At 42.7% G+C, this 20,854-nt stretch overlaps 1 protein-coding gene across 3 annotated transcripts in view; it reads left to right on the forward strand.

Annotated features, from left to right (window-relative positions):
- LOC140185701 (multiple inositol polyphosphate phosphatase 1-like) overlaps window positions 1-20,854 on the forward strand; it is an 81,552-nt gene that overhangs the window by 19,216 nt on the left and 41,482 nt on the right. For all 3 annotated transcript variants that reach the window (XR_011882697.1, XM_072239245.1, XM_072239247.1), the window contains exons 2-3: window positions 1,128-1,225; window positions 2,355-2,488. Coding sequence is in view for 2 of the 3 variants with exons in the window: in XM_072239245.1 (XP_072095346.1) it covers window positions 1,128-1,225; window positions 2,355-2,488 (232 nt within the window). In the remaining variant the exon portion in view is untranslated. The remainder of the gene's footprint in view (window positions 1-1,127; window positions 1,226-2,354; window positions 2,489-20,854) is intronic.

Genomic DNA, 20,854 nt, shown 5'->3' on the forward strand with positions numbered 1-20,854 from the left:
AATTAATTTGAAAGTTCGACAAACGTATTTTGTGTAATTGAAACACAATTAGCCCAAATAAAAGGCCTCAAATTGGAAGTACAATCTGAGCTGTTTTTTCTCTAAATGATTTAGTAGGTAGATCTTGCCTTTCACTAAGGTTGAGGTAGGGGATCTTGGGCTTAAAAAGGTTGGTGATCACTAATCTAGTGCAAGCACATCAATGGTCACGGTGCAGCCAGGTAATGGTTAGCGTGGCAGAAGTGTTGGCTGCACTTTCCTCGAGTCATAATACAGTGCTGCGTTGGTGCAGTAGAGTGGCAGTGAGGGAAAAGCTCTTGCCAGACATGTCACACTGCAGTCACGCCGACATGGCCAAGTAGTCAACTGTTATATGTCTGCAGATTCATGCCTACATCCAGCAATTGCTTTTCCTTCACCTTGCGCTCATTCTCCTTCGATCGCGATGGAGTATGTTAATAAATTGAGATGTGAATTAATATCCTCCTTGTCCTTCCCTTAAAAATTGCACCTAATTCAAATCCAATCTTTCACAAGAAATATACAGACTCATCTTTTAGCAGTTAGGATCAGTGAGCGTTTTGCTAGGAGTTGAATCATAATACAAGTAAGATTCCAAATGAAAACGATGCTCTTTTTGTCTGTGACTCTCCTGATGGATTTAATGTGATGTCAATTGCATTAAAACTAATGATAAAAATTCCAATCCTTTTAAGTCCATTTCACAGCTTTCCTGACATCTGCCTTGTGGACCACTAGGTGGTGCCAAGTTGATATTCTTGTCCAAGTGATAGATTGCTCAGAGACGGACAGTGATGCTAATGTATTGGCAAAATAATTTCGTCACTGTTATTAATTTATTACTTTCTGCACGTTTATGCATCAACAGATCAGTGTCACTTCATGCACTCACATTAAATATTTTTCTGTTCCTATGCATAACCTCACATTCTATTATAATTTAACCATTGTCACCGTGTCCTTAACTGAGCTGTCAAATTGTCTTTGCAGACTTATTGTGTCCTCTTCACATTGACCTTTGTATCAACAAAAAATTTGACAATGTTATAATCTGATCAGTAAAATAGGTGGTTAAGTTCTTTTTTTTATAAATCTTTGTCTTGCAGAAATGGTGGAAGCGACGTTTTACCTCTGTATTTATGAGTTCATCCTTAAAGGCATAGTTTCTCCCTGGTGTGACCTTTTCGATAAAGAAGACGTAGAGGTAATAATGATATCACTACAAATGTGTCCTTTATAAATCATGTCTGTTTAACAAGAAAATCTTACGTAAGCTGTGGTCTCATTTTCCATCAGCAAGTGATACACAATACATAACTGAGAAATTGACCCTCCAGTAGCAGTCACAGTTATATAGGAGCAAGATGCTCCTGATGCCGGAAGACTAGTTGCCTCAACCTTACATTAAATTTCATTCAAACTTTTGCCGAGACAAAACCATTCCATCAAGGATCAGCACCTATCTAGTCACATATGTGCTAATGAACTCAATGTTGAAATAAGCAATGTTAAACAGTGTTTGTTTTTCATTTGAACTTCCAGCTTCCTCTTTTTTTTTTTTTGCTTGGTTATACTGAGCAATGATCCTGCAACTTTTATTTCTTTTCCAATTACCACTCTTCCACGATGTACTATTATCCCAGTGTCATCAATTCCACCATCCAACATTCATTCCTGTTCTTTCCTCTTCACCTTCCAGCAAGGATCTTACACCAATAGGGGCTAATAGAATGATGTGACTTCCATGAGGTGTATTGGCATAAGTCACTCCTCCAGCAGGACAGATTGAATAAGGATCATTTCTCTTACGGGAATCGTTGTAATGATCACACCTCCTGTAGGGATCACTGGATAACATCCAGTTAATAAGGAGAATGGCCAATATTTCCTCTTCCCACCTTTCCTGTCTTGCACACCGTGGCAGAAGGTGGTGTCTGTGTGATGTAAGAACAGTAGTCAGTGCACTCAGATCAAGCAAAGTGTCTGCTGTAATCCGCTGTACCTCAGCTTAGTGAGCCATCTAAAAATAATAGTTTGATTTCCGAACACAGAAATTATTGATCAAGCTGTCACCTACATGATTGTAATGCAGTGAGACCAAGAAGTGATTATTTGATTCACCATTATAAAAATATGCATGGAGAACATGTATTTTACATCAATTATCATATTCCAAGTGGTAAATCAGATAACTGCTATTGCTTTTTTGGTTATAGAACAGTATCTAAATCACATGTTAATTCATATTTGCTTGCTTTGTATGGGTAATGCTTTAACTGGAATAGCAATAGTAATCTTAAACTAGCTATTCCAATTATCTGTTTGTGTCTCAGGTACTGGAGTACATGGCAGACCTGAAGCAATACTGGAAGAGAAGCTATGGATATGAAATTAATGGTCTCTCCAGCCACAAACTATTCCAGAATATTTTCCAATATATGGACCAGACCATTGAAGAGAATGAGAGGTAAAGATGATATCTCACGAAACGTGTCACAACCATGGATTAACAGTCATTTTATCAGCCTAGTAAGAGTTCCGTGATTCCTGTGTGGATATATCCCAGCCAATAAACACAAAAAGGCTTCTGCTTTTAAAATTCACTGCTTTTCTCCTAAATTACATGCAAAGATAACTGGAGCCCTGGAAAAAACTGTAGTTAATATCTGAGTTTAAAATTAAATGTCTTATTATTTTTTTCTTCTTATCTTCTTGTAATTAGTTTCCTGATGACATCCTGTGTCTTATCTTCTTCAGTTCTCTGGCAATATTTCTGCGTATCCCTAGTTCTTATTTGATAATGCCAATTAAAGGTGAAGGCATCACTTCAGAATTTATTTAATTCATTTTTTTTCTCTGCCTTTTTCCATTTCTTCCCACAACCTTTATTACTGGTACAAAAAAAAGTTCCATGTACTCTCTTTGCTGTCCCGTTCCTCACTGGAGTCACTCTTCAGTATCTCACAGATTATACTTCTTCATTAGTGACAGATGGGAGACAGTTGAGAGACCCTGAGGATAAAGATTAATCAGCAGTATAATGAAGGGTAAATAGTCTACAGGAGAATTCTAACACCATGCATTAAAATGGTTTTGTTCGAAATCTCTAAGTTAATTTTGTCCCTTTCTAAGCTAAACGCTACAAACTGCTGGAAACATTCTTTCCTACTCTGCTGTGTTTTATTTCTGCAGACTGTGTTTATCATTTAAACATTCCATAAGACCATAAGACAAAGGAGCAGAAGTAGGCCATTCAGCCCATCGAGTCTGCTCCGCCATTTTATCAAGAGCTGATCCATTTTCTCCTATTTAGTCCCACTCCCCTGCCTTCTCTCCATAACCTTTGATGCCCTGGCTACTCAGATACCTATCAATCTCTGCCTTAAATACACCCAATGACTTCATTACACATTCAGTGGCCACTTTGTAAGTTACTTGCTGTACCTAATAAAGTGGCTACCGAGTTTATGTTTGTTGGTTTTGCTGCTGTAGCCTATCCACTTCAAGGTTCGACATGTTGTGCATTCAGAGCTGTTGTCCTGCACACCACCGTTGTAGCAAGTGGTTATTTGAGCTACTTTTCCCTTCCTATCAGCTTGAACCAGTCTGGCCATTCTCCCCTGAACTCTTTCATTAACAAGGTGTTTTTACCCACAGAACTGCCGCTCACTGGATGTTTTTGGTTTTTTGCAACATTCCCTGTAAACTAGAGACTGTTGTGCATGAAAATCCTAGGAGATCAGCAGTTTCTAAGATGGTCAAACTACCCCTTCTGGCATCACCAATCATTGCACAGTGATAAATTATTCTGATGTTTGGTCTGAACAACAGCTAAACCTCTTGACAATGCATCAGTGCTGAGTCTAAGGTTACTGACAATTTATGTAAAGGCTGTCTCCATGTTGTGGATTACTCTAAAGACCAGATTGATCTAAAACCAGGTGACACAGCCTCAGAATAGAGGGGCGTGAGGAGGAATTTCTTTAGTCAGAGAGGTGAATCTGAAGAATTCTTTGCCACAGGCAGCTACGGAGGCCAAGTCTGTGTGTATATTTAAGGCAGCGGTTGATAATTTCTTAATTGGTCAGGGCATGAAGGGATACGGGGAGAAGGCGAGATTGGGGCTGAGAGGAAAATTGGATCAGCCATGATGAAATGACAGAGCAAACTTGATGGGCCAAATGGCCTAATTTGCTCCTATATCTTATGGTCTTATGTCTGCATGCTTTTACGCACTGAGTTGCTGCCACATTATTGGCTGATTAGATATTTGCATTAACGAGCAGGCTTGATAAAATTGCCACTAAGTGTAAATATTCTCCTGGTTCAGAGGATAATAACCATCCCAGTCATACCATTGTTCTTCTGGTTTGTTTGGTAAAGCCATGGAGGTTAGTAATAGATTTCCCTTCCCCTTAATTCTCTGCTGATCAAAACAGGGCATGTCAATCATAGCACCCATTGGCAGTATTGAATTCACTTTAGACAAAGTGTGCCCATCAGTGACTGCAAGCTTAAAGCTTGTCCCCACCTATACTTTGGCCCCAGTCTCATCACAGTGACCACCGCTTAGAGCTTTGTGAGTTTATTCTTAATTCTGGTACATCTGACTTTACAGTGCCAATTTATGACAAACTAGACTTCAAATTCATGGTGTGGTGACTGGACCAGCAGGAAGTGGATAGGGACTGCTCACACTTGTTCACCTAGAGGTGAATGTTCCAAAGTGAACTGTAGATGAGTTTGAGGATAAAAATTTGTTGGTGGTTATTGAGGGAAACCATTGAATAGCTAATCAGACCGGAGAAGAATGATATAAAGCCGGTTCCAGCAGGCCAAAAGGAAAATTGCAACCTGTTACCTGCAATATGTTCAAAGTTCAAAGTAAATTTATTATCAAAGTACATATGTCACCATATACAACTCTGAGAATCATTTTCCAGTGGGTATAGTCAGCAAATTTACAGAATTATACCTATAACAGGATCAATGAAAGATCAACCAGAGTGCAATAGATAACTCTCTCTTTCTTCATGTGTCTTGCGCGTTACATGCTTGGGCGATCATTGCTGTCAACGTCGAATGATCCCTCGCAGCATCAATGATATGTCACACACTTAGATCTGTTAGTTCTTTCACAGTGTCCATGTATTTTCTTCTTTTCCTTTTTCTACCACGTTTCCCAGGCATACAGCCTTATAATGTAAGGCATTCTATTTCTCCCTTTCTGATGACATAGCCCAGGAATTTAAGTTTACTCTCATTTAATGTTCTCATTAAAGATCTTTTTATATGGGTATGTTGGAGTACTGTCTCATTAGTTATCCTATCTCTATATGATATTTTCAGCATTCTTCTAAGAAACCACATTTCTGTTGCTTCTAAGTTTCTTTGGAGATCTGGTGTTATATTCCATGTTTCGGAAGCATACAGCAAGATTAACCAGATATAACATTTTAGTCGCCTAAGCCTTGGTGTCATAGAAATGTGGCTGTTGGTAAAAATGGGTTTCATTTTTTGGAAGTTGGTTTTGGTAATGGCAATTCTTCTTTTTATTTCTACTTTACTTCTAGCATCTTGTGATATAAAGCTACCAAGGTAATTAAAGCTGGTCTTTTGTTCAATCTCTTGGTTACCGATGTACAATTGGCAGTTGGGAGTATCCTGCTGTTTTGATATTACCATACATTTGGTTGTTTTACAGTTGATGGTTAGACCAAAATTTGCACTTGTTTGTACTACTTTGTCTAGGAGGATTTGTAGGTTTCTTGCAGCACTTGCTATTAGGGTGGTATCACCTGCATATCTTATATTGTTGATGTTAGCACCTCCAATTTTTATCCCATCTAGGTCTTCTATTTCTCTGAGAATCATTTCACTATAGATATTAAACAATTCCAGTGAGGCAACGCATCCCTGTCTAACTTCTCTTTGAATTTTAGTCCAACTGCTTATATTATCATCAATTTTTACCACCACCGTTTGATTCCAATATAAATTTTGAAGCAGTTGTTGGTCCCTTTCGTCAGTGTTTAGTTTAGCGAGAATTTGAAATAATTTTTTCATGTTGCACTTCGTTGAATGCTTTAGTGAAATCAATAAAACATAAAAAGACATCATTGTAGCGGTGTGCTACACATAGCGCTAGAATAACCACACGGAGTCGGTGAGTTAGAGTTGCGATGAAAGAGATTTATTCAAACTTCGCCGCCTGCTTTAAAGCCTTCCCGTTCCCGCCCTCCCTGGGGCGGGACTGCTGTGGGGAATGCATATTCCCAGTCCCTTTCTGCACGCGGGATTTTCCCCCTGCTGGTGAGATGGCCTGGCGCCCTATTTGGGGCCGGCCCTCTGCCTGCGCGCGCTGTTGTGAGCCGGTTCGTGTGTGCCAGAAAGTGGGTCGCCACATAACCCCCTCCCAGAATCGGCGATACCGCCCCCAATGTCCACAGTCTGGATCGGCCTCAATCAGTCTGCGGTAGTCACCGCATGGTCTCCAGCCCCCCGTTGCCTTGGGCACCATATGAAGTGGGGAGGCCCATGGGCTGTCAGACCGTCGTATGACCCCCAATTCCTCCATCTTCTTGAACTCCTCCTTCGCCAGTCAGAGCTTGTCCGGGGGAAGCCTTCGAGCCCGGGCGTGGAGGGGTGGTCCCTGGGTCGGGATGTGGTCCTGTACTCCATGTCTGGGCATGGCTGCCGTGAACTGTGCTGTCAGTACTGATGGGAAATCCTCCAGGACCCTGGTGAATTCGTCGTCGGACAGCGTGATGGAGTCCAGGTGTGGGGCTGGCAACTGTGCTTCACCCAGGGAGAACATTTGAAAAGTCTTGGTGTGGATTAATCGCTTCCCTTGCAGGTCGACCAGCAGGCTGTGGGCTCGTAGAAAATCCGCCCCCAGGAGTGGTTGGGCCACGGCGGCCAGTGTGAAGTCCCACGTGAACTGGCTGGAGCTGAACTGTAGCCGCACTGTGCGGGTGCCGTAGGTTTGTATTGTGCTGCCATTTGCGGCCCTCAGGGTGGGTCCCGGTTCTCTGTTGCGGGTGTCGTAACTCGTTGGAGGTAAGACGCTGATCTCCACTCCGGTGTGGACCAAAAAGCGGCGTCCCGACTGCTTGTCCCAGATGTACAGGAGGCTGTCCTGATGGCCAGCCGCTGTAGCCATCAGCGGCGGCTGGCCCTGGCGTTTCCCGGGAATTTGCAGGGTGGTCTGCAGTGGCGGGCCTCTGTGCCCCACCGCTGGTGGTAGAAACACCATTGTTCGTTGGGCTCCTCACTCCCGTCGCCGGGTTTTGTAGGCTCTGCTGCCGGGCCTGGTCTGGTCTGTCGTTGGGCATGCAGCTTGGTGATCTGTGTGACGGGCACCCCTCTCTCTTTCCTGGCATTCCACAGCACATCTGCCCGGGCCGCCACCTCCCGGGGGTTGCTGAAATCTGCGTCGGACAGCAGCAGGCATATGTCCTTGGGCAGTTGCTCTAGGAACGCCTGCTCAAACATGAGGCAGGGTTTGTGTCCTTCAGCCAGGGCCAGCATCTCGTTCATTAATGCTGATGGCGGCCTGTCTCCCAAACCATCCAGGTGCATTAAGCGGCGTGCTCGTTCGTGCCGTGAGAGTCTGAAAGTCCTTATGAGCAGGGCTTTGAATGCTGTGTATTTGCTGTCCTCCGGGGGCGACTGTATAAACTCCTCAACTTGTGCAGCTGTCTCTTGGTCGAGTGAGCTCAGCACGTAGTAGTAGCGAGTGGACTCCGAGGTTATCTGCCGAATGTGGAATTGAGCTTCTGCTTGTTCGAACCATAATTGGGGTCGCAGCGTCCAGAAGCTTGGCAGTTTTAATGAAACTGCGTGAACAGATGCAGCGTTGGTCATCTCTGGTCCAAATATCGTTTGGGCCGTCGGGGTCACCAATTGTAGCGGTGTGCTACACACAGCGCTAGAATAACCACACAGAGTCGGTGAGTTAGAGTTGCGATGAAAGAGATTTATTCAAACTTCGCGGCCTGCTTTAAAGCCTTCCCGTTCCCGCCCTCCCTGGGGCGGGACTGCTGTGGGGAATGCATATTCCCAGACCCTTTCCACGCGCGGGATTTTCCACCTGCTGGTGAGATGGCCTGGCGCCCTTTTTGGGGCCAGCTGTCTGCCTGCGCGCGCTATTGTGAGCTGGTTCGTGTGTGCCAGAAAGTGGGTCGCCACATCATTTTGATATTCAATTGCCCTTCCTGAAAGCATTCATAGTATGAAACTTGCATTTATAGTTCCTCTATCCTCAATAAACCCATATTGCAGTTCAGAAGTTTCTGGCATTAACTTGCTTTTAATTCGACTCAGAACAATTCTCAACAAAATCTTTATTATGTGACTCATAAGACTGATTGTTCTCTAATTTTTGCAGTCAATAGTTCCAGGAATTTTTGGCAGAGTTATAAATACTGATTTCAAGAGATGGTTAGGCAATACACCAGACTCATATATGCCATTAAACAGTTCAAAAAGAATACCTATGCCCAGATCTTCTTGGGCTTGTATCATTTCCACTGAAATTCCATCAGGTCCAGTGGCTTTACCATGTTTCATGCTTTTCATTGCTTTAGTTATTTCTTCTTTGGTAATAGGTGGGCCAGAATTTGGATGTTTAATATCTGGGGGTTCCCTTCTATTATCTTCAAAAAGCAGATCTATATACTGAATCCACCTCTCACATACTTTATCCGGGTCTTTTAGTACGGATCCGTCTGCTGATCTTATGCATCCTGTAGAGGAGGTTTTCTTCATTCTGGTAATTTCTTTAATTTTCTTGTGCATTTCTTTGCTGTTTTTAATATGGCTTTCTACTTCATTGCATTTTTGATTCAGCCATTCTTCCTTTGCAATATTGCAAAATTGTCTGGTCTGTCTGTCTAAATCTCTGTATTGCACTTCATTATTCTTCACTAACTTTCTTTGTTCCATCAGATCTAGAATTTCTTGGGTTATCCACCCCTTGTTGGTGTGTTGGATTTCTTGTACTGGGATTATCTCCTCTGCTGATTGCTGTATAGCATACTTAAATCTGTCCCAAATCGGTGTTGTTTCATTTACGTTGAGGTGTTCTACAGCTGTTTTGAATTGTTGCTTAAGTATGCTATCATTTTTAAGTTCTCCCAACGTATACTTCTTTCTGTTTTTTCTGCAGTAGATACCAAAATGTGCAAATGTAGATAAATAGCAATAAATAATGCAAACATGAAATAACAAGATAAAGAGTCCGTAAATTGATATCAGTGGTTGTGGGAACATCTCAGTGGATGAGCAAGTGAATGTAGTTAACCCTTTTGTTCAAAAGCCTGATGGTTGTGGGGTAGTAACTGTGGAGTATGAGTGCACACATAATATAAAGCTGGTAAAATAAAGGTCAGATGCATAGAGGATAATCCATGTTCTCGAAAAAACATTTAAAATAAACTTGGAAATTTAATTCCCTTGAGAGTATATTTGCAAAATAAATTTATCATTTAGTCACTGTAGAATATTCCTGTCAGCAGATGGCGATGTGCAGCCATCATTAATGCAATGTATAACCCTGTGAAAAGGAAGCTCTTCTGATGTCAATGCATTCCGAAGGGAATGTAAAGAAAACAAGTCATTTTACAAGCTTGTTCTTTGCTGTGAGTTAATTTAATTTTTTACAAATTGAAATCTTGTTAGCTTTGGGTTTCTTCTGTGATACTAAATTCATGAACCAAAAGATATCATCCTAAAGTCTCTTCTCAAGGTTTCATTTCTGAATTTTCTGCCAAAGTTAATAGGTAAGTACATGGGTTAACTATGGGCATGTGCTAAGCTGTAGAGTTGTCACTAAAAATGACCTCTAAATTGTGGAGGAATCCAAATGCATTAATGTACTCAACATGTCCTTGGATGAAATGTAGGGTCCACTGTGTATTCTGCAAACTCTGTATCCCTCCCTCCCACCTCCCTCCTCCCTCCACCCCTCCCCACTTCCCCCACCCTTTCGCCCTTCCCCTTCCCATCCCCCCTTCCCCCTCCCATCCCCCCTTCCCCCACCCCCTCCCCCCCACCTCCCTGCTGTAACATTTCATCATGGCTGATTTATTGTCCCCTTCAACCCCATTTTCCTGCCTTCTCCCAGTAACCCTGGACACCCTAGGTAATAATAAAAAGCCTATCACCCTCCGCTTTAAATATACCAATGACTTGGCCTCCATAACCATCTGTGACAATGGATTCCACAAATTCACCACTCTCTGACGTAAGAAAGTTCTCTATTTACATAATCCTCCAGTGTTTACAATTTTATAAAATTCCCCTTTCATTTTTATTAACTTTACCCCTCCACCTACCCCACAGATGCTCCCACTCACACTACACACTAGGGCAACACCTGTGGGAAGAGAAACAGAGTTAATGTTTCAGGTCAAATACTCTCTATCAGAACTGGGAAGGAGAGAAAAGAAGCTCATAAAGTGGCAGGGAGGGTTGGGGATGGGATGATGTCCCTGAAGGGGTGAAACCAGATGGTCATGAAAATAAGCTTTAAACACAGTGGAAGCAATTGGAGAGGGAGAACAACGACTTGTAGGTATTGTAAAAATTCAGTGCTTGGCCTGGCAGGCATATCTTCTGACAATTTACCTCAGAAAATTGAAGAGAGGATGGTGTTTCTTTGCCATCAATCGTAATGTAGAAGTTATTTTCTGGGAACTGTAGTATGCCTCAACCATTAAACATCTACAGAAACTTGAAATCCAAAGAGGTGTTTGTTTTTGTCTGTTTTTAAATGTTATTGTTTGACTTTGTTTTCTATATGTAGCCCCCAGTCTCGGCCTCAGGCTCACTCAGCTCGCTTTCGTCTAGGGGGAGCAGCCTTTGGCCCCGCCAAACTGGGTAATCAAGTTTGTGTAGATGCTGTGTGATGTACCCCACCCGCCAAATAACAGAACAGTACACCGTATGCGATTAAATACTTACACTTTATAAGTATTTACTGGAACTATGTAATTATTAGAGATACCATATAAAAGGAAAGTAAAAGGCGCCAGACTTAACAAAATTCAACCACTTTGTGCACAACCGTTGGAGCTCAATTAACGGAGTCTTCTTTCCCCCATTCGATCCCCTCCGACCTCCTCGGCCCGCCGCCTGGGACCAACCATGGTGGTCGACCAGACGGTGCACATGAGTCTGTCCTCGTCTCCTCTCCTCGCTGAAGACCCTGGTCCTCGGACTCCCGCATGGGGTCCGTTCCTTCACCCAGCTTACAGTATCGTGTCTTCTCTCTCTGTCCCTATCGCGCCTTCTCCCCCAAAGCCCATGAAAACAATAGTTTACAGACACACAAGAAAGAAATATATCTATCCCAATTGGTTAGCAAATGAATACAATTCTCATTATCAGTAATATAACCCAAACAAGCGCTAGAGAGAGAACTTTCTCAGCAGTTAACATAACAAAGAAGCCATTTTTATTAGCCTTAGCAGTAACATAAAAGAAGAAACCCCTTACACTCTCCCCCCACCAAATTTAGTCATGTCCTCATGACTTATAAATAACTCGCCAACCATTCCTGCAGACACAAAAACCCAATCCAGGTACAAACAGTCACATTGCTTCCCAAACAGTAGACCTTACGCCCTGTTCCACGGGAGCTACATAGGCCAACCTATCTGGGAGTTTCCTAATCCTCCGAGACCTCCGTACCTCCTCCCCTAAACCTTTAATGTTGTCAAGGGTAAATGCTTCAGAAACTGGTTGTAAAACAAACTGTACAACAACCTGACCTGTGCCCTGGTGTCGAGGATGGCTTTAGCATAGCTTCCATCCATCCGTAACGACACCCAAGGGCGTGGTCCCTCTAAGCCTTCAGGAATAGGGTCTGTTCCTTTTGGGAGTTCCTTGGTACATTGCTGGGAACATGCTCCCCCAGAGACCTCAAGCCGTTTCCCCCATTGGGCCTCCACTAATTTTCCCGACTCCTCTCTGATCAGCTGAACAACTGAGGGAGGGGCTGATCCCCTTAAATGATCCCCCTGCCAGAGAAGATACACTGAAAGCTTTTCCCCGATCTCCTGACACAGGTATGGAAAGCCCCCCAGGTACTGCATTTTACTTCCAGTCGAACCAAACGCATTTTCCCCCGCTTTCAGCTGGCAGCTGTCACTGCGGGGTAATTGAACCTGACAGCTCTGACAACGTCAACAGCCCACCTACTCAAACTTTCAACCAATCCCTGCCACGCTTCCTCAACCGAGCTCTACTACTCACTCATCTAACAACTGAGAGATCCGTTCCACCCACGTCTCGTACGCCTCTGCCCCTTTAGGGGTGGACATTATCCCAAAAACCAAGCGGAGCCTGCCGTAGCTGGAACATTTATTCTCAGACACTACCTCCGAATCAGACCACTCTTTCCTCTCTCTCCTAACAGTATGGACCAGCCCATGGTCCTGCCTCACCTGGGGCACCAATAGACACTGGCAGTCCCACCACCATTTCGTCAGCGCTAGTCTGAACTCGAACTCAGACCTCCGGGGTACCAACAGCCACCCCACCCAACACGCATGCAGTAACAACCAGACGCACACCAGCTTTCCGTCCCTGCAGCACGCTTAATTTAAAGAGGGCGATCACACAGCTTTCTACCAAAAATCCATATTCTGGACAAGTAACCCCGCAATGTAGCCCCCGGTAAGCCTCAGGCTCGCTCAGCTCGCTTAGCTCGCTTTCGTCTAGGAGGAGAAGCCTTCGTCCCCACCATACTGGGTGATCAAGTTTGTGTAGATGCTGTGTGATGTACCCCACCCGCCAAATAACAGACAGTACACCATATCCGATTAAATGATTACACTTTATAAGTATTTACTGGAACTATGTAATTAATAGAGATACAAATAAAAGGAAAGTAAAAGGCACCAGACTTATCAAAATTCAACCCCTTCATGCACAACCATTGGAGCTCAATTAACGGAGTCTTCTTTCCCCTATTCAATCCCCTCCAACCTCCTTGACCCACCGCCTGGGACCAACCATGGTGCTCGACCAGACGCTCCACGAGTCTGTCCTCCTCTCCTCGCCGAAGACCCTGGGCCTTGGACTCCCGCTCAGGGTCCGTTCTGTCAGCCAGCTTACAGCATCACGTCTCCTCTCTCTGTCCACATTGTGCCTTCTCCCCCGAAGCCCACGAAAACAATAGCTTACAGACACACAAGAAGGAATAACATCTATCCCAATTGGTTAGCAAATGAATACAAATCTCGTTATCAGTAATATAACCCAAATAAGCTTCTAGAGAGAGAACTTTCTTAGCAGTTAACATAACAAAGAAGCCATTTTATTCTAATATAACAACGAAGCCATTTTTATTAGCCTTAGCAGTACCATAAAAGAAGAAACCCCTTACATATATTTTTGAAAAATAACTTTGTCACAGCTTTAGAATGTTTCTGAATGCCAGATGCATTCAAATCCCTTCGTAGAGCTTTGATAGTTGACATAGTTGGCTAATGGCTAAGACTGGTTCCCTTGATCTAACTGGATTTAAGTGGGAACATGCAGCCACAGTGCTGGCTTCACCTCTGCAGCTGTGGCAGCTTTGATCAAGATGTTAACATTGAACGCTATTACACAGTACAGGCCATTTGGCCCACAATGTTATGCGAACCTTTTTGACCCACTCCATGACCAATCCAGCCTTTCCCTCCTACATAGCCTTAATGCTATTATGTAGGATTTGAGAAAGGTGAGCAGAAATTTGGTCCAGAGATTAACAAGCACAAAATCCAGGCCACATTTACAGAAGTTCAACTATGTAAATGGCCATGATTCAGCATATTTTGTTATCTTCCTGAAAGTATTATTTTTACTTCTATATCGTGATAAATTTTGCTTCAACTCTGAGTAAGGGTTTTTTAAATTATCCTTTAAATAGTTTGTTTACCTCCTCATGATTTCTCATTCTTTGAACTTCATTCAGTTTTCTATTTATAGTGTGATACCATCATTATTTCTGGTGATAAAATTTGTAACTAACAGAAATTCTGTGTGCTCAAGGTGTGACGTGCCTGATGCGGCAATCTTACACGTTTATATATCGTGGTGAACCTTGGATCAGTTCATGTGGTAAAATGAATATCTAATCTAGTGAAATGAAATCTAGTGTTCTAAGAGAAAATAAACTTGTACTTTGAGCACATGAAGGTAAAATTCTGTGGATGCTGAATGTCTTAAATAATGATGAAAATGGTCGAAGTACTCTGCATCAGAGCTGATGAAAATCGATTACTGTTAACTCACTTCCTCTCTCCATTGCAGTTACTGGTTTGATAGCTATTTCTGGCATTTTGTAGTTTACTTGTTTAAGGGCAATCAGATATTGAAGTGAGGAAGGAAGAAATGGAGTGATATGTCCGTCCATCACATCTCTTCCATCACAGAGGGGTGATGGAAGTTTCTGTGGAAAATATATAGCGGCATGTGACCTGGGTCTGAGAGACATATTCTTGTGATGTGACTTTGAAGATGAGGGTCTTTAAAAGCTGGATCTTAGTCAGTAAACAATTACAGTTTACTGTAGTCTTGGCTGAGATGTTCAGTCTGTAGTAGGGCCTCAGTATTTAGCAGAATTGTCTTGAATCTTCCACCATCAGCAAAGTCCAGAAAAATCATCTCATTTATTATATTGAAATCATGCATTATTTCCCTGTAAGTGTAAGACCCAAAGGTGGCAGTAAGGTAGATAACCCGGTTATGAGGGGATGTTAGACCTCACCAGAAGGGGCATTAAATCCTACAGCAAGAAGGTAATGCTCCAGGAAAGAACAGTCTGCTAGAGGAACTTTGGTGGTTGTGCAGCATCTGTTGGGTGTTGGAGGCGGGTTGGCGGAGGAATCGAAATTGTTGACATTTTGCGTTCAACCCTACATCAGGGCTGAGAGGGGAGGTGGCCACTATAAGTAGATGACTACTGGAGCGGGTAGTGCTCCAGCTTTATAAAACATTAGTTGAACCTCCATGCAGTTCTGGTCACCACCTGATAGGAATGATGTGAAAGTCTGATGAGGTGCAGAGGCGATTCACCAGAATGATGCCAGGGATGGAAAGTTCCGTTTCTCAGGAGAGACTGGAAGAAGCTAGGTGTGTTGTCTCTGGAGTTTAGAAGATAACCTAATTATGGTGATTATAATTATGAGGGATATAGATATGATCTACTACAGAAGTTCTTCCCCATGACGAACATGGTGGCGTAACAGTGTGATGCATTACCTGCATTCAATTCCCCCTACTACCTGTAAGGAGTTTGTACATTCTCCCTGTGGCCATGTGGATTTCCCCTGGGTGCTCTGCTTTCCTTCCACATTCCAAAGATGTATGGGTTAGCAGGTTAATTGGGCACATGGGTGTGTTTGGGCAGCGCAGGCTTGTTGGATTGGAAGGGCTGTATCTCTAAGTAAATAAAATGTCAAAGATAGGTAGAACATGAGGACATGGATTTAGAGTAAGAGTAAGAAGTTTAGAGGGGATCTCAGGGAAACTATTTTCACCCAGAGAGTGGTGAGTATCTGGAATGCACTGATGGAGAGAGTGGTGGAATTTAGCATTTAAGGAATGTCTAGACCAGTACTAGAATCATGAAGGCATGGCAGGCTTTGGGCAAAATACAGAAAGATGGGATTAATGTGGATGGATGCGCACAGGGTTGGTGTAGACATGGTGGGCTGCAGTACCTTTTTTCATGTGAATTCTGAATACAAAGAGGGAAATATGTAACATTAGTTCTACTTGGTGTTTATCATTACTTCTAGAGCAGTAAAGGAGGATGAAGAGAAGGAATTCTCAACCAGGATTCTAGTGCACTCTCTATCTCAGAAGTCATCAAACATGATATTGAGAAAGCTCTCTTACTTTGTGGTGATAGAGTGAGATGCGTCAAAGTAAAATATCTGGAGCTATAGAAGCATGCTGTTCAAAGAAGAAACAAGAGAAAATCTGCTGATGCTGAAAATCCAAGCAACACACACAAAATGCTGGAGGAACTCAGCAGAAAGGCAGCATCTATGGTAAAGAGTATAGTTGATGTTTCGGGATAAGACCCTTCATCAGGACTGGAGAAAAAGAAGATGAGGAGTCAGAGAAAGAAGGTGGGAAGGGAGGAAGAAATACAAGGTGATAGGTGAAACTGGGAGAGGGGGATAGTGAAGTATAGAGCTGGGAAATTGATTGGTGAAAGAGATACAGGGCTGGAGAAGGGGGAATCTAATAGGAGAGGACAGAAGGCCATGGAAGAAAGGAAAGGAGGAGGAGCACCAGAGGGAGGTGATGAGCAGGTAACGAGATGAGGTGAGAGAGGGAATGGTAAAGAGGGTGGTGGGGGTATTACCAGAAGTTTGAGAAGTTGATGTTTATGCCATCAGGTTGGTGTCTACCCAGATGGAATATAAGGTGTTACTCCTCTAACCTGAGTGTGGCATCATCGCAACAGTAGAGGAGGCAGTGGATTGACATATTGGGATGGGAATGGGAAGTGGAATTAAAATGGGTGGCCACTGGGAGATCCCACTTTTTCTGGCAGATGGAGTGTAGGTGCTTGGCAAAGCGGTCTCCCAATCTACAATGGGTTTCAACAATATACAGGAGGCCACACCCAGAGCACCGGATACTGTAGATGACCCCAATTGACTCACAGGTGAGGTGTGGCTTCATCTGGAAGGACTATTTGGGGCTCTAAGTGATAGTGAGGGAGAAGGCATGGGGGCAGGTTCCGCTTGCAAGGATAAGTTCCAGGAGGGAGATCAGTGAGGAGGGGCAAATGAACAAGGGAGTCACATAGGGAGTGATCCTTGTGGAAAGCAGAAAGGGGATGGGGTGGAGGGAAAGATGTGCTTAGTGGTGGGATCCTGTGGGTGATGGTGGAGACTGGGAGACTGGTCGGGTGGTAGGTGAGGTCAAGAGGAACCCTATCCCTGGGGTGGTGGGAGAATGAGGTGAGGGCAAAGAAGAATATAGGGTTGAATTAAATTGCTGGAGTGGTTTGGTAGAATAGAAGAATCTCAAGAATGACAATCTTCAATTTCTGAATTTTGCTAAGTGGTCATCTGTGCAAATCACTGAGAAGGATTTTGGTCAGTTGGAAATTAGTGTGGGACAGAATGCAGTAGATCAGAGACATCATAATCAGAACTATGGTTCATAATTTAATGACAATTCTTGACACAAGTTTGAAAACTCTTGCAAGTCTTTCCAGTAATGCAACCCTCTCTGTCAAGAACTTTGAGGACATTTGTAGCCATTAGAATTTCTGCATCCTCACTTTTCAAGAACAATGCTGGTATTATGCAGATTGTACCAGTTTGATTCCAAAGGCTGATTGATGGGGTTGAGCAAATGGTGATGATAAAAGGAAGCAGATGAATACCCCTGATTATGTTGAAGGTCTTAATGGATGGTTTGGCTAATCACCTAATGCGCTGAAATAAATGGGTGCACATTCTATGATTTCTGTGTCTTTTAGTCCAATTCTCTTGGGCAAGCACTGAAATTTGTCAGTGGCAATGTGCAAAACATATTCTTGCATAAAAAATAGAAAATTAGGAGTTAGAACATAGAGCAGTGCATCATAGGAACAACCCTTCGTCTGTGCTGAGAATGATGCTGAATTAAACTAATCATTCTGCTTGTACATGATCCATATCCCTCCTTTCCCTGCATGTTCAAAAGCTTGTCTAAAAGCCTCTCGAACACTATTATCATATCTGCTTACAGGGCCACACCAGCAGACAATTACAGCCATCTACCACTCTGTGTTTTAAAAAATCTTGCCCCTCACATCCCTTTTAAGCTCCATTCCCCCCCCCCCACCCCACCACCATTCTTACCTTAAAGCTAATACCTTGAGTATTTGACATTACTACTCTAGGGAAAAGATTTTGCCTCAGATAATTTTGTAATCATCCTTTCAGCCTTCAACACTACAGAGAAAATAATTCAAGTTTGTCTACCATGAAGGATTCTGCAGATCCTGAAAATGCAGAGCAACACGCACAAAATGCTGGAGGAACTCAGCAGGTCAGGCAGCATCAGTGGAAATGAATACACAGTCGATATTTTTCTTTATAACTAATACTTCCTAATCCAGGCAGCATCCTGGTAAATCTCTTCTGAGTCCTGTCGAAAGCCTCCAGGTCCTTCCCATTATGGGGCAACCACATCTTTGAAGGACACAATCCTTCAAAGTCCATTGTTGCCATAGTTTTATATGACTGCATCATGACTTCCTTACTCTTGTACTCGATACCCTTAATGATAAAGACACGCATGCTATGCAGCTCCTTTACCACCATATCAACTTGCATTGTCATTTTCATGGAGGGATGGAATTAGACTCAATGACCCCCTGTACAACAATGCTTTTTAGGTCTTTCCACTAACTGTAATTCCCCTTACACATTTGACCTCCCAAAGTGCAGCATCTTATACAGTTGAAGTAGGCAATTTAGCCCCATTGATACTAGTGTGCTATTCATTGAGTTTGTCACTGTTCCTGCTTTTATCCCATTTTTCTTACAACCTACTGTAAACAACCGTATATCAATCCCAGATTTCAAATTGACAACTTTAGTCTTAACTACCTTTTGTGGATGTGCTTCGAATTTCTACCAATGTGTGTCCGTAGAAATGTTACCTTATTTCATTCTTGAAAAGTCTGGCTCTATTGTACAGATTGAATTTTCTAAGTTTTCCCATTTCTTGCCTGTGCTCCTTTGACCTTGATTACCCATCAGTGAAAATCCTTCCTCACTATCTATTCAAAGTTCTCTTGATACCTTGGGACTTTAAACAAGACTTCTAACTTCGAAGGAATACTTGGTGAATCTTTTCTTGTAACCTAACCCTTAGTGACTGTAATTGCCAAAGAATAACATTAACATATTAGCACACTATGAATTAGAAAATCTAGAATGAACGCTCTGTGTTTTAATTTCTAAGTTTTTTTCCCCATAAAGCCTATAAGACATGGTAGGAGAACTAGGCCATCGTGTCTGCTCCAACATTCAGTCGTGGTTGATTTGATATCCCTCTCAGCCGCTGTCTTGTGCCTTTACCTGTAACCTGTGACCCCCTTACGAATCAAGAGCCCATCGACCTCCGCTTTCAATATAATCGGTGACTTGACCTCCACTGCCATCTATTGTTAACGCTCAAACAACAAGGACACATTTTTCTTTAGTTTAAGCAACTTTATTTTCAAAGTCTCTGTTCAATACCTGTGGGCTGCCATCCTACAATTCCCTTCCTTCTTCCGGGCTCACGAGCATAACAAGGAGAGTGCACGTGTGTACTAAATACTTACTTAGTCCAAATGAATAGAACACAGTAATCTCCCATTCTTTTTATATATGTATTAAAAAAATTAAATTTGAAAAAAAAATTAAAGGTATTTCAAATGTCCAAACAATTCAAATATCCATTAGGATATGGGAATTAGTTCTAACCCTTGAAGTTAATGTAATTCTGAAGGTACCAAATGCCTTACTAAGTGCCTCTAACAGCACAAGAGCTGGAGCTCCCTTCTTTGTGAGACAGTCAGCTAATTGTTCCTTTGTAGTTGACACGTGATGAATTTTCTGTGCTTGGACAAGTTCTTTGATGCCGCTTATCTCTCGACAAAGCCGATTCTCTGTAACTGGCTTGGTGGATTTGATGGCATCGACCAAAGAGTAGTTGTCAGTGACACAAGTCATTTGTAGACTGTTCTTCTTTGGGTCACCATGGAAAAGCACAGAATAGAGTGTGGCCAGAAAAACAGTATTGTCAATACCTCTGGACATTGCCAGTGTTTCTCCTGCCAGTGTACTCTGTACAACTCTTCAGATCCTTTTTGATTGCCAATAGAGAGGTGAAAATCTTCCCTCTTCTCCCAACAGTACAATAAAATGTCCCCCTTGAGTACCTCCATCAGGAAGATTTCAGAGTGAGGCATCACTGAAGAGAACAAGCCTCAGTGAGCTATATTTTCCAAGCTGTTGAAACTTCAATGTCCTGCTGTGACCTCTGACAGCCCTCCACACTATCCACAACGCCTCTAACCTTTATGTCATCAGCAAACTTACTAACCCGTCCCTCCACTTCCTCATCCAGGTCATTTATAAAAATCACGAAGAGTAGGGATCCCAGAACAGATCCCTGAGGCACACCACTGGTGACCAACCTCCATGCAGAATATGACCTGTCTACAACCACTCTTTGCCTTCTGTGGGCAAGCCAGTTCTGGATCCACAAAGCAATGTCCCCTCGGAATCCATGCCTCCTTGCTTTCTCAATAAGCCTATGTCTAGACATGCAGTATCCAACAAATTAAGAGCTAATACAGCATCAGGAAGTTCCACTTTGTACTTACATATGCAACTGTACTTTTGTTTAAAATCAGTAATATAATCAGCCATATTTTTAGAATGGTCTCTATAAATTTTGTTGAAGTCTGAATATGCCACATAAAACTGATCCTTCTCTTGATTCAAAAAAAATAAGTGTATTTATTATTTTTCCACACCGCCAGCCTTGTTCAAGTCTTCCACTGAAATTCCCATCACGGTCTCTCTTGCTCTTCCCGAAAGCAACAACGCAACAGCCAAAGCTTGCTGCTTCTTCTCCAGTTCAGTAAAACAAGTCCATTTTCCAATATAATTTTTCCAGCTTTCTTTAGGCTTGCTGTCATCAAATGCTGGCGGGATCCTATAATTGGACCATCCCCTGCTACCACCGTTAACACACAAGGAACAAGGACGGGTTTTTCTTTTGTTTAAACAACTTTACTTCCAATGTCTTAGTTCAATACCTGAGGACC

This window comes from Mobula birostris, chromosome 21 (genome assembly GCF_030028105.1).
Source record: "Mobula birostris isolate sMobBir1 chromosome 21, sMobBir1.hap1, whole genome shotgun sequence".
Classification (NCBI taxonomy): domain Eukaryota; kingdom Metazoa; phylum Chordata; class Chondrichthyes; order Myliobatiformes; family Myliobatidae; genus Mobula; species Mobula birostris.